General features: G+C 36.7%; 2 protein-coding genes across 2 annotated transcripts in view; both read left to right on the forward strand.

Annotated features, from left to right (window-relative positions):
- The window catches only part of LOC124157900 (atrophin-1-like), a 79670-nt gene that overhangs the window by 24955 nt on the left and 41858 nt on the right, over positions 1 to 12857 (forward strand). The window contains exons 4-5 of the mRNA XM_046532972.1: positions 10117 to 10223; positions 11863 to 12153. Of these exons, the coding sequence (XP_046388928.1) occupies positions 10221 to 10223; positions 11863 to 12153 (294 nt within the window). The 5' untranslated portion in view covers positions 10117 to 10220. The remainder of the gene's footprint in view (positions 1 to 10116; positions 10224 to 11862; positions 12154 to 12857) is intronic.
- LOC124157901 (protein dj-1beta) lies at positions 8374 to 9622 on the forward strand. Its single transcript, XM_046532973.1, has 5 exons — positions 8374 to 8665; positions 8741 to 8896; positions 8974 to 9043; positions 9213 to 9338; positions 9414 to 9622. The coding sequence occupies exons 1-5, from the start codon at positions 8522 to 8524 to the stop codon at positions 9533 to 9535; spliced, it is 618 nt and encodes a 205-aa protein (XP_046388929.1). The 5' UTR covers positions 8374 to 8521; the 3' UTR covers positions 9536 to 9622.

Genomic DNA, 12857 nt, shown 5'->3' on the forward strand with positions numbered 1-12857 from the left:
TTTCTTCGTTTGATAAGGTATAAATAAACCTTTTTTAAGCCAAGCGCTACCAGCCAGCAAGATACTCAGCTACCCGCTAGCATCCTGCGTCCTATCAGCGCTCAGAGCCTCGATCAAGGTCACCTCACAAGGCGGGCGGGGGAACCAGAAATGCGTCGCACGGACTTTTTCCCATCATTCCTACTTACGCATCGCGTTTTCGCGCGCTTGAAAATTTTCACTTTTCATTTAATCGCGAAAAATAGATATCGTCATTTAAAAATCTAAAAGCGTGAAATACGTTCTCCAGGAGTAATAATCTTTCGATTTAGGCATTAAAAAAATAATAGGAAACCACCCTATACTCTTCTCTCCCGTTAGCGACGTATATTTTTTTACAGTTTGCCGCTTATGATCGTTGCCATTGATTCCTTTGATATTTATAAAAATACATACGGACTATTTAAGTAAATGAAAGATCGTAGCACTTTTCCACAAGAATTTTTAATGCGTACAACGCCTTGTATCAGATGGTGGTCTTGTACCAGATGATGGCTCAGTGAGCCGAAACGCGTTGTACGCATTAAAAATTCTTGTGGAAAAGTGCAACGATCTTTCATTTACTTAAATATGTCTAACTTCCACCAATTGAAGCCTGAATCTGTTGAACTTATACATACGGACGTTCGAATATTTCTTAATGCTGTATATAAATGTAAAGGAAGGGTTGGAAACAAGTTTAAAATGTGAGTTTATATTCATATCTCTCTTAACACCAAATTTTTATTAATGATTAATAATTCTGTGGGTGGCTTTCAGGTTGCCATCAGTATTTCTCCGTTTTTTTCACCCCCCACTCGCCCATTGTTTAAACAGTTTCATCCATAAGGTTTGACTGACAGGTGTAGATAGGTGTTAGCATAGATCTAGGCCATTAAAATTTAAACTTTAAAATATAGGGAAAGGTAAGAGGGGAAAGTCTATCTCTTTAACCACCCCTTCAGCCGGAAAATCGCACCGCGTGCTCTCGTTTTGCTTTTTACGAAGATGTCATCAGCGTAGATCCTACGCCTCGTACCCCAGGGTACTGGGCACGAATACCACACGTTTTCAATTACACATCTAATAAGGGAAGCTTGGGCCACTATTCGAGCTCGTTTGTTTAGCTGTTGAGTTGTACCTAGAATTTAACGTTTACTATTGTAATTGGGGATTCCCGTGAATAAAAAGATTACTACGCTTTATTTCGTAGATGATAAGAATAGGTATGCATTATTTCGACAATCAGTGACACTTGGCGGATTAACACCTCTTCTCCTCCCCAAAAATGAGTGCATGCATTCCATATTAACGGGTGTTACGCTCTGACACTTAAAATATCCAAATAACCCAAAATAAAGAGTAAAAACTATAAGTTATGTGATAATGGGGTATAAATATAGTATTATAATGCAATGCATAGTTTAACTTTTAAAGAATTATTTAATTTCCTCTTGTAAAACCGAATTACAACAGTAACGGGTGTTACACACATTGGACTTTCTCTATGCGGTTTGTCCATTTTTGGTTCCCCCTTGTCAACATAAAAACTTTTTATGCCATTTACTTTATTCACAATGTGGTTGTGAAAGTCTTTTGCTGATTCAATGTGAACAATTCGGTTCCCTTTAACTGCTGTCCAAACATGGCGCTTTACCTCCCCACCAATTCCATCAACAGCACCTTTCCCATGGCTTGATGCAAAGAAATTCCACTCAGTGGTAACATTAAAATCTGCTTCCATCTTACACAATGCTGACATGGAATATTTGTTCTTAAATTGTCCTGCACAATTGTCACTAAATATTTTTAATTTATCAAGGAAAGGAAAACTGTCCTTAATATCAAAAACAATTTTTCGAAGAAAAGTCCATACAAAAAATTTACTATGGGTTGTGTCATTACTAATTACAACATACGAGTTTCTTTTTTTATTAGGTAGCCATGCACAGCATGTAAAAATGCCTACTTGTTGGTGGCTCCAGTGGGCAGACTGAATTTCATCTTGATAAGTCATCGAATAGTTTTCAGCAAAGTCTATTTGTATTGCTCCATAAGTTTCTGTGCATTTTTCTTTATTTAGGCATTTAATAGATTCTTCAAAGTAATCTTCCTGTATTTTTTTTACATAACAGTGACTCTTGAAATGAGTAATTTTTGTTTCAAGCTCTTCAATAGCTTTCTCTAAACTCCCAGTCACAACAGTCAAGTGGATCTCTCCTTCATCAACCCATTTTTTCCAGGAAATCTTTTCTTTGTGCACATTGACTAATAAGTCACTCACTTTTCTACTTGAACATTGTGTGCACACACCCAACATGCATGTCTCATTCAATACATTACAACTTAAGTATTCTAGTAGTTCTTTATGGGTCTTTGGGAAAGCTGTCTCAATCTTGGAAATACTTTCTAATAAAAAATTAACGTTGCTGTGATATTTACAGACACACACATTGTGTAGCATTTGAGAAATAGGTAGGACATGGTTTGGGCGAAGGGAAAAAAACAAAGATTTCTTCACAGAAATATCAGGATGCTTAAGTTTAAACTCCTCAAAAGCCTCTTTAACTGTCATAATTAAGTGTCGTTTTTGCATGTGCAGTGCAGTAGTATAGTATCACTACAATAAAAGTTCACAATGAACTCCTTATGTTCCGCAGGCACTATGCGATGTGGTAGACGATCAGTTTTCTTTTCCTCTTTTAAATTTAGTCCAAAATCAAGAGCAAGTTTTTTTACAACAGCACATTTTTTGCTTGGACTACTTGGCGGGTTTTTTTCAGTCTATTAACAGCTTTTCCTAATGATCGGGGGCACTTGTAGCTGCCAATTGGCGATATGGTGGTATTTGCTGACCCTGATGGGTTAAGTTTATGTTTGTTGCGATGCTTCCTCACTCTTTCTTGGACACGTTTACGTCTTTCAAGCAATAATTTTTGGTCATCATTTTCTTTCATTGTGTTCCATTCTCTTCTCTCCTTGTCACCTTGCCTCTCATTTAAAAGATGCTGCTGGTATTTATTTTTGTCAGCTTTCAGCGGTTCACGATACGCTTTCATCAAAATTGTTTTTTGAATTGGTGGCATTTTCTGTAAATAGATGTTGCTCATAGTAGAAAAAAATGGATATAAAATAAACCCTAGTTTTCTTTTTCCAGGTTTAAATACACATCTTAGTATAAAAATAAGTTATTAGTAAAATAAAAGTCAAAATTCAGTTTTACCAAAGTTTGTAACACCCGTTACCACTTTTTTTGTAACACACGTTACCACATTTTCACCAACTAAATTTTAATATTCTCACATTTGTTAAAGGTATAAATGTTCCACTATAACACAACTTCACTCTTCCAAAAAATTAAATATCCTAGTGTTTTAGTTTAATTGTGAGATAAACTTTTCTATGTTTTTAGTAACGGGTGTTACAGACAAATACACTAAACAAAAACAGCAATTACAGCTAATGGTGTTAAGAAATTACCTTAAATTATGATGTGGAAGCAAAGAAGACTTCACTGGCAATCCATTCACTCATAACAACAATCACTGACTGATATTAAAACAATGAAAAGGTATTGTTAACCTGACCATCATTATTGCTCAACAAAGACAGTGTTGTTCAGTGCTTAGAGAAGCAATAAAAACTTAGAAAAAAAAACAAAATGTTTAAAAATATCCATTTTTATGAAGGTTTATGTATTTCTCAAACATTATACATAATGTATGATATTAAGTAAAACTAATAATTTTTCACCCTTAGGGTCACTTTAATATGGAATGCATGAGTGTCACAATTTGTATAGATGCAAATTTAAGTTTTCCAACTCAAATTGGAAGGGCCGGCCCTAGCAGGTGCTAGGCTAGGGGCGAACCTTCAGTGCGGGGCCCTTCACTTAATATTAAACTCTATACCCCATCTATAAACTCGAGCATTTTGAATCCCTACCACTATCTGGCTAAGTATGTGTTCCCCTCCCAAATTCAGACTTCGTAATTACGCCGTTATGATACCATCACGCAGTTGAGTTCAAAATAGTATAATACAAATAAAGCGCCAGCTCTCACTCATGTCAAGTTCTCTCACTCGTTGTTATCACTCACACGACACAGTACTGTACTGAAAAACGCAATTGCACAATAAAAATTGCTGCATTATTATTCCTTTTTCATAATATTATTTTTTGTCTAGCACGGACTTAACAATACGGTAATAGTTGAAATTGCGTTTTCAAAACTATCGTATATTTTAATTTTTTTTATGAACGCGAGGCCCCCCAAAGCGCGGGGCCCGGGGCGGTCGCCCCGCCCTAAGGCCGGCCCTGCAAATTGGTATCCAGACTTTCATTTCTTCGGACATTTTCACTTCAGACATTCAGTCCCTCAACTAAATTATCCTAGAATTACGAGAAAGATTTTTTAAAAAACAACAAAATAAGGTGTCCTTTTTTTAACTCCCCTCAGAATTGGTAAGAAAATATTTGGAGAACGAGCATTTTTTTGTCTGATGGCGAAGCAGGTTTACCTCAACCCAATCCACGAGTTTCACAGAAAGACAATCCATACACCAACTGAGCAGAGCTAGCGAATGTGTTCACGAAAAGGGGCGGAACTTCTCTATTCGCACACTCTTCAACGTAATAGATATTCTGTGAATTAATTATATTTTGCACTAACACCAATGATATTGCTGAAAAAATAACTTGTTTGTCTTGAAACAAACTGTACCTATTCCTGATATGAAGGCTGTGCTATCGACTGCTTGGAATTTTTTTACATTATATTTAATAATGAATGTAATTTCAAAATTTCAAATCATATTTGCTAGCCTAATGGGTCCAAGCACACTCATTCCCTTCAAACTTGAACTAAATTTCTTCTTGAGTTAAAACTTTTTGACATTTTCGAGAATTTGCTTCATTCAAAATCCCCAAGCAAGTTGTTGCTTTTGAGAATCGAGTAATGTGAAAATAAACCTGTATTTATTAGACGCATCGCAAAAAAATTAGCATACTCATCTGCAAATTGGTGTTTGTATTTCCCTAAAAGATACACACATGTGGACACTGGAACTTTGACCCTTTTCCAAAATTGAATCACCTCTTTGAAATCAAATTATTTCTACGACGATAGTAAGACAGTCCTTGTAGCACTAAAAACATCGGCCGTAGGAATTTATGCGTTCTTAAAAACTTTAAGGAACTTCAGACTGGGAGAAAGGTACTTCTTCCTCTTACTGATGAGATCGAGTTCTTTTATCTTTTTTTAATTATAAAATTCACTCCCTCAGTGATCTATCCTGAAAGTTGTTATGAAGGTTTTCCATGTCACGCACAAGTGGCACTCCTGCAGAAATAACGGATGGTAATTATAAATAGTTGAACCACCACCATCGCCACACCCCTGGAAAAAGATATTTTTCAATGCCAACCTAGCATAAAGTTAACAATTTACGAAACGACTGGATTCATTAGTTCATCCCGCTCCATTCCATCTTAGTTTGTCTAGGTGTTCTCACGAAATAATAAATTGCGTTAAGTACCTACCTGTTCAATTTCTATGATTTGCGAAAAAAAAAGGGACTGCGAAGTATTGAATTAATACCAATATTAGAAGAAATGAATGGACTCCCATGGAGACAAGAATCCCTAGCAGAACCATACGGACCCTAGAGCAAGGAGAATGGTTTTAACATCCCATATTATTTGAAAAGACGATACCTCTGGTGTGAAAACTCGATGCATCAGTTCCGACAACAGAACTATAATTGGGCCTACCCTTGGCAATACGTGGATATACTGTATGGGGCAACCAATTCCAATACTGCCGCTTCTTTCAATATTTCTTGAGACATAAGTAGTAATGGTTTAACATGACATGACTACAATACCACGGTAATGCATATTATTTGAGAGAATTATTCCAGCTATTATAAGTAAAACGCAAGCCGTATTTCGAGGTCTACCGTTCTCTTTCTTATCTAAAGATACTTCCTCGATTATTCCTAATTGTAAAATAGATCTGAATATTCAAGGCACTTGTTTCCTAAACATATAAAGTTGTAAAATGTTTAAGAATCCTGTTCGTACGTATGTACTCGGAAAAATTGAACTCCTTCAATCACCTCAAATCGAAAAACGCAACCTCCTTGCTTTAACACAATTAATGTCAACGAGATAAAAACAAGCTGTGCATTGGACCAAAAAGTTCTGAAAAAAATTCCTCTGAAGTAAATGGCATCTAAGTCCAGCATGCAGTCCCTGGAGTCACGTCCTTCCTGATGATCTCTCATTTTTTTAAATTGCATAACCAACCCAGATGTACGTATTTACTTTAAATCAGTTCTAAAGTAATCGCTGATGATGCCTACTCATGAACAAATATATCACTATCTTCCTCCCTAATTTTGTCCCTGTTTTCTGTATCTACACATGCACCATTTCATTTTATAGAATCTAATGTGAACTCTCTTCTGTACTCTCGAATGAGGCCAATTCGGCAACTGTAAATTATTTTTTTAAATATTTGTTGTTTCCGAGTCCACTTACGTAGTTACTACTATTCCAACCAAAATGTAAGTGCATAAGGTTAGGTATTTCATTAGAAAAATATGGCATTTTGCAATTCGGCTCTATCTACCTTCTTCTAATTTCTCGAAAACAAGTGATCCAACTCCATAGTGGATATATTTAACTGGCACAATTTTACCAGCTTGCCAGCAGACGAACAATAGTACTCTTGAGGGGCCGCGAGCTTTTCCTTCTGACAACGCAGATCATTCCAAAAATTACATCAACCCTTATCCGAAGCCGAGCACTATTTTGGTAAAATAGAGCTTTAGTAGTTTTTATCCGTGTTAGTATTGAATATCTAAGCTTCTTCCATTATTTCTTCAAGTCACAGATACGACCAAAGGTGATTTGCAAAGTACAGCCTCGAGATATCAATATTGGATGAGGACATTTGCGGATTCCGGAAAAAGAATTTCCAACTAATAGTGAGCACCAGACTCATTTGATTTTCTCCCTGGTAGATGAAAATTTGTGTCTCCGTGGTAGTTTTGCCCTTCCGGTATTTTGGGTTCTCCGCATGGCAGGGTTCATTTGGAGACTTTTAGTTTTGCCAGCCCTATTAGGGTAGATCAAAGACAGAAAGTTTACCACAACTTCGAGGATGCAGTGATTGACTCTATACGTTACCAAATGACCAAGCACCACGTCATGTTAATGCTTAATCTTGCTAACGATTGTAAGATTGTATATTTGCACACTCCGAAAATGAACTGAAAGTTATTTATCGAGAGATAACTCATTTTGCCAACACCATTTTTGTCAGCGTGAAATGTGCTCCTTCGTCAAGGAGTGTTCGAAATCCTAAACATTTAAAGCTGTAAAGTTAATGATAGCCAATCTCCTCATGGGTATATTCCTTCAGTTAGCAGCCACAAGGTAGACAGTTCCCGGCAATTAATTCTCATTGTCATCATACGAAGTTCTTTCAAGTTAAAATTCCATCCTATATTTCGACCGGCGCACATTTTAGAAGACAAAAACAAATTATGAGGAGAATCCTAAAGGGGTTTAAAGTTACTCGTGTGTAAGCGAACAATTGTGTAAAACTTACCTTCGGAACGAAGGAATGCCAAGATCCGTTCAGGATTCGTAGGGGAACAGACGGCAGGATATTTTTCCAAAGATGATTTAAACCCCTTCCGCCAACCAAGTATCACTATTTTGCTCACTGTTAACAGACTTGCAACCCGCTCTCGCTGGCCCGGGAGCGAGAGGGGTCTGCTGATGATACACCAGGAGACGTATCCTTCGTATCTCTCCCCACGACTGCGGCGAATTCTCGCTAGGGCTACGGCGCAAGTCTCTTTTGCCCCCCCCCTCTACGACCCAAGTCCACCCACCTACCCCCTTCAAATTGCTCCACATTACTCGCGCCGAAGAAACTTCTCCTTAGATCCTTGAAGTACTTTTACTTAATACCTCAGTGTCTCCTTCAAATGTCATGCGCTCTTTACTCGTAAATGCCATTACCAGGCATCACAAGTTGTTTTTGACCATCATGAAGATGGATTTCGGTTTAAATTTGGCGGCCGCCTTACCGCCTTCTACTTACTTATGAATCAATAGGTTTCGAATAAATTTCAAATTATGATGACTATTTTTCTTTATGGATTGTGTATATCAATTTTATAATTAATTACATATTTTTGACTGTGTATGAAATATTTTTAGGTTTAATATCCAAAAAATGCTACACTGATTGTTGCACTTGTGACTCAAATTGATTTTACGCAAATTATCCAAGTTGGCTCGAAATCGATAGTAATTTGATATCAAGGGTTTAAATACCATAGTTTTTCTTGGAACCATGAATTGCATGCATAACTAATTAAAAATGCTCGTGGAAAATGAACAACAATATTCAGAGACGAGTGGCCAATGTGAAAAACAAGTGAACAGCGAAATTCGTCAGAACATCTTTTTCGGTCAAAGTGCATGAATATATTCAGGGCAAGTATCTTTAATTTTAGAAGATATTGTACATTAACAATGTCTGGCAAGTCTGCATTAGTGATCCTTGCCGAAGGCGCCGAGGAAATGGAATTCGTCATTTCAGTGGATGTTCTTCGAAGGGCAGCTGTATGTCCCTTGTCTAATTCATCATTTGAGCATATAACAAGGTTCAAATGCTGATACATGTTCATTGTTTCTTAGATAAAAGTTGATGTAGCAGGTCTTGATGGTACAGCTCCCGTGAAGTGCAGTCGGGATGTGGTGATTTCCCCTGACATTAGCTTGGATGACGCCTCTTCATGCGTTTATGATGTGGTCGTGTTGCCTGGTGGAAAGGCGTCACAGACACTGGCTGATGTATATCTTTTGGCCTTTAAGTGAACATGTGTTCTCACGTCGATCGATTAACTAATCGTATTTCTTATGTATTTCAGTCTGAGAAGGTGGGAAATGTCATTCGGGAGCAAGAAAAGGCAGGTCGGCTAGTTGCTGCAATTTGCGCGGGTATGTGCACTATTATTTAGTGTTATCATTTATTTCAAAATAGTTATAAAAATTGCCCTACCATTGGCGTCAAACCGTTAATTTTTTTAATTTGACGACCTAAGTGAATCAAACGTGGATTTTGGCTGTCTAAAGTAAGGTTATTGAGTTATATTTTCTTGTATTATAGCTCCTATTGCGCTCAAGTCTCATGGCATTGGCATCGGTAAAAATTTAACATCCTATCCGTCAGTGAAAGAGCAAATGGTTGATGGGAACAAGTATAAATACAGCGAAGAAAGAGTCGTTGTGGATGGTAAGCCGAAATATACATAATTTCCGAGAAAGGAATCTGAAGAAAATTTGGCTGAATTTCCGTTTACTTTTTCAGGAAATCTTCTGACAAGTCGGGGCCCGGGAACAGCTTTTGAATTTGCTTTGGCGATTGTTGACAAGTTACTTGGCAAAGAAGCTGTAGATAATTTGAAGAAAACGATGCTGGTCAATTGTTAAAAAAAGTCAAAGGGTATATGTGTATTATAATCTGTTTCTGAGAGAAAGACACCTGTATAATCTTACAAATAAATTTATGAATAAGCATCCATCTTATATTGGTTAACTTAACGTTTGTAATGTTCCCTTTAGAGTAGTTATCATCAAAAGTTTGCCAGTAAATCGTTAACTAATCCAAATTTGGGCACTTGAATGAAATACCTGCTGGTTGGTAGTGAATCAACGGTTGTCCTTTAAAATATCCTGTCTCCATTGAGCCACTAGAACGGAATAGTGGTAGTTGGAAAAGATCTGTAGTACACATTCTTCAGCAATTGAATATTTTGCTACCCATATTTTAGACCATTGTTCTGCAGCAATAATTAATGATTAAATCGGATGTCCATTGTTGGCGCACCTTTCAAAAATTGATGTTTCTTAAGAACATGGCTTTATCGAAATTGATAAACAAACTAGTTGCACCTATGATCTATAATTAGCGTTTAAAAAAATAAGTACTCCACGGTAGAGCTCAGATAAACGCATTACGCACCAATTCCCTCCAATTTTTTCGTAAAATATATCCGCCATCTTTACCCCAGGATTCGACGGGTATCGGCTGCGAGGAGAAGCAGACGAGTTTCTAACCAAGGAGTGTGATCGGGTACGGGGTCAGTCGTGGTTGGAGATTCCGCATTTATTGCTCATGGTAAGTTGCTTGGATGATGTGTCTGGTGTTTTTCTGATTCCGATACATTTTCAAAAAGTCTTAATAATCTTATCTAAATACGTTCATTTCAAGCTGAATGACCTATTAATTGACCACCCCAGTACTAGAAACATTTCCTCAACACAGTCGTTTGAGATGTTATATTTTGTGTTGTTTTTAAACGTATGGCAGTTATAAATAGTTAGGTAACGTCTAAACTTGCAAAGCTTTCGAAAATTGTTTGTTATAAACGTTTGCTGTTGTAGCACACCGTCGTGCATCGTTGTTATGAATCACTACACGTTAGAAATTATCAGGGAAAAGTAATTTTTTGTTGGATTGATATAGGTGCGGTGTGAAATATGCAGTCGTTCCCGTGTGTTTAGTGCAGGTATATTGTTTTATTGGTACACTTCTTTGAATAGTATTTATTCTGTAGCCGTTGATTATCTATGGAAGCATGTAATTTTAGCATGTGTTGCTGGTATATCCCAAGCGAAGGTTTTTGTTGCCTGAGTTTTATAGGGAATAACGTGAAAAGAGAATGTTTCGGGCTATTTATAGATGCTTTGTCGTGCATGGATCTGACACTTGATTTCAATTGCTCCATAAAAAGTGTTTTCGTTCCGTTGTGACGCTCGTATAAAGTTAGGTCTTTTATAATGGTTATATGGCATCTGTTGTAAGTTAGTTCATTTTTTCTTGTCGTATGCATGAAAAAAATTACTGTCTCCAGTTGAAGATTACCTTTCTTTCGTGTTTAACCATGCTAATGCTATATCTCGTTAATACTAATTTCTGCGTGGCACAACCACTGCTGTTTTATAATGTGTTTATTTTTCGACACTACCGAGTCGAATTTCATAGCTTTCGATATAATTACCTAATTGGTCGTTTTCCCAGATGTAGTTGAGTCTCCAGCTTAATGTCAGAGTAAATTAACATGCAGATATCGACTTTTTATATGAGATTTTTCTTCCTTCTCAAGTTTTATAAATATGAGAGATGGAAAATTTAATAAGTTGCTTTCTGCATTGCCTGGAAGGTTTGACCGTTTAGTGGTGAAGGTGGTCATGAATGTATCAACTATATGTTACATGAACTTATTTAAATATGCCTAATTATAATTTGTAATTTATAACTATAATTCTTCGGGCATATAATTAATTTTTATCTCATCGCTTTTCTCTGGCTGATACTTCAAGGTGTACATTGCTAATACAATATACCCATTGATTTCATGATGTGTTCCTTTTGTTATCTTTTCTCTATTTGAATGAGTAATATATAAATGCTGGTAAATGTACTTTAGCTATAAATTGGTGCATACAGTCAAGGAAACAGTAATTTCATGTTTAAATCCCATGTTTTTTATTTACCTTTGTTCAGATAGGTGGTGACATAAGTAATAGCCTCACATTTTTCAATGCTGGGTTATCAATTGGTACTTTTTCATCTTGTGGAGGCTCATTTCAATTTGTGTGCCCAAATTTCCAACTAAGCTATCTTGTGTGCTTTACCAATTTGTCATATAATTGTCAAACAATCATTTGATCAATTTTTGTATATTTTATCTTTTAGTATGTACATGCAGGGTAAATACATTGATTTTCATGCCATGATTTGATAATCATTTCAGTCTTCCCCGAGTGGCACCGAGGCCTCCACCACCTCCTCGTCCCCCAATTCCGTGGTGGCGACGGCTGGTGCCGGGGGAAACAATGCTCCTAAATATGGAACACTCGTCCCAAACAGAGTTTTTGTGGGAGGGATATCTGGCAGCACAACTGAAGCAGAGCTGACCCAGCTATTTTCAGCTTATGGAAATGTTAGAGCTACAAAAATCATCAACGACAGGGCAGGGGTTTCCAAAGGTTATGGTTTTGTTACTTTTGAGACTGAGGAAGAGGCCCGTCGTTTACAAGCTGAGGTGAGTTTTCTAGTTTAATTGTTCCTCACCTTTTAAGCCAATTAAGACAATACTTAATCCATCCCAAGACCTGCAATACTAGCTCCCATTGGATTTTGAGTATGGGATGGTGTGTTATAGGATCCATTATATAGTGTTTTTTACAAGTATCAAATTTTTTTGTGGTCAAAAGTGGCATTGTCATTTATATTTTCCATTGTTCAAACAGAAGAAAGGAGGAGACAGGTTTAGATTGCGCAGCAGCTGTTGAATGCTAGTGCTGTAGGTCTTAGCTGATAGGTCCTGTTAAGAGATGGTAGCATATATGTATATACTAATAGTAGTATATCAATTACAAATTCGAATACAATGGAGGACATATAATAACTATTGCTCTTGCTAGCCAGCATATTTTACATAATTCTGGAATGTTATCGTGATCAGGTATCTTTGAACTAGTGTCGGGTTAAGTATCCTGTGGAATGGGCTAAAGAATTATGTCCTGCATTGTTAATTTATATGCTATGATTGGATTATTCGAAATTGTCTAAAATTTCCCTATATGTTTTATTCATGAAACAAACTTATAACTTAACAGTGAATGGTTATGTAGACATTATTATGAACTGAGTAGTTCAAAATGCAGAGTATATTCCATAAGTAATGATGCCAAATTATGCAAAAATTTAGTTGTATTGAGCTGAAGCATAAAATAATGTAGAGTA

The sequence above is a fragment of the Ischnura elegans genome, chromosome 4 (assembly GCF_921293095.1).
Source record: "Ischnura elegans chromosome 4, ioIscEleg1.1, whole genome shotgun sequence".
Taxonomy (NCBI): Eukaryota; Metazoa; Arthropoda; class Insecta; order Odonata; family Coenagrionidae; genus Ischnura; species Ischnura elegans.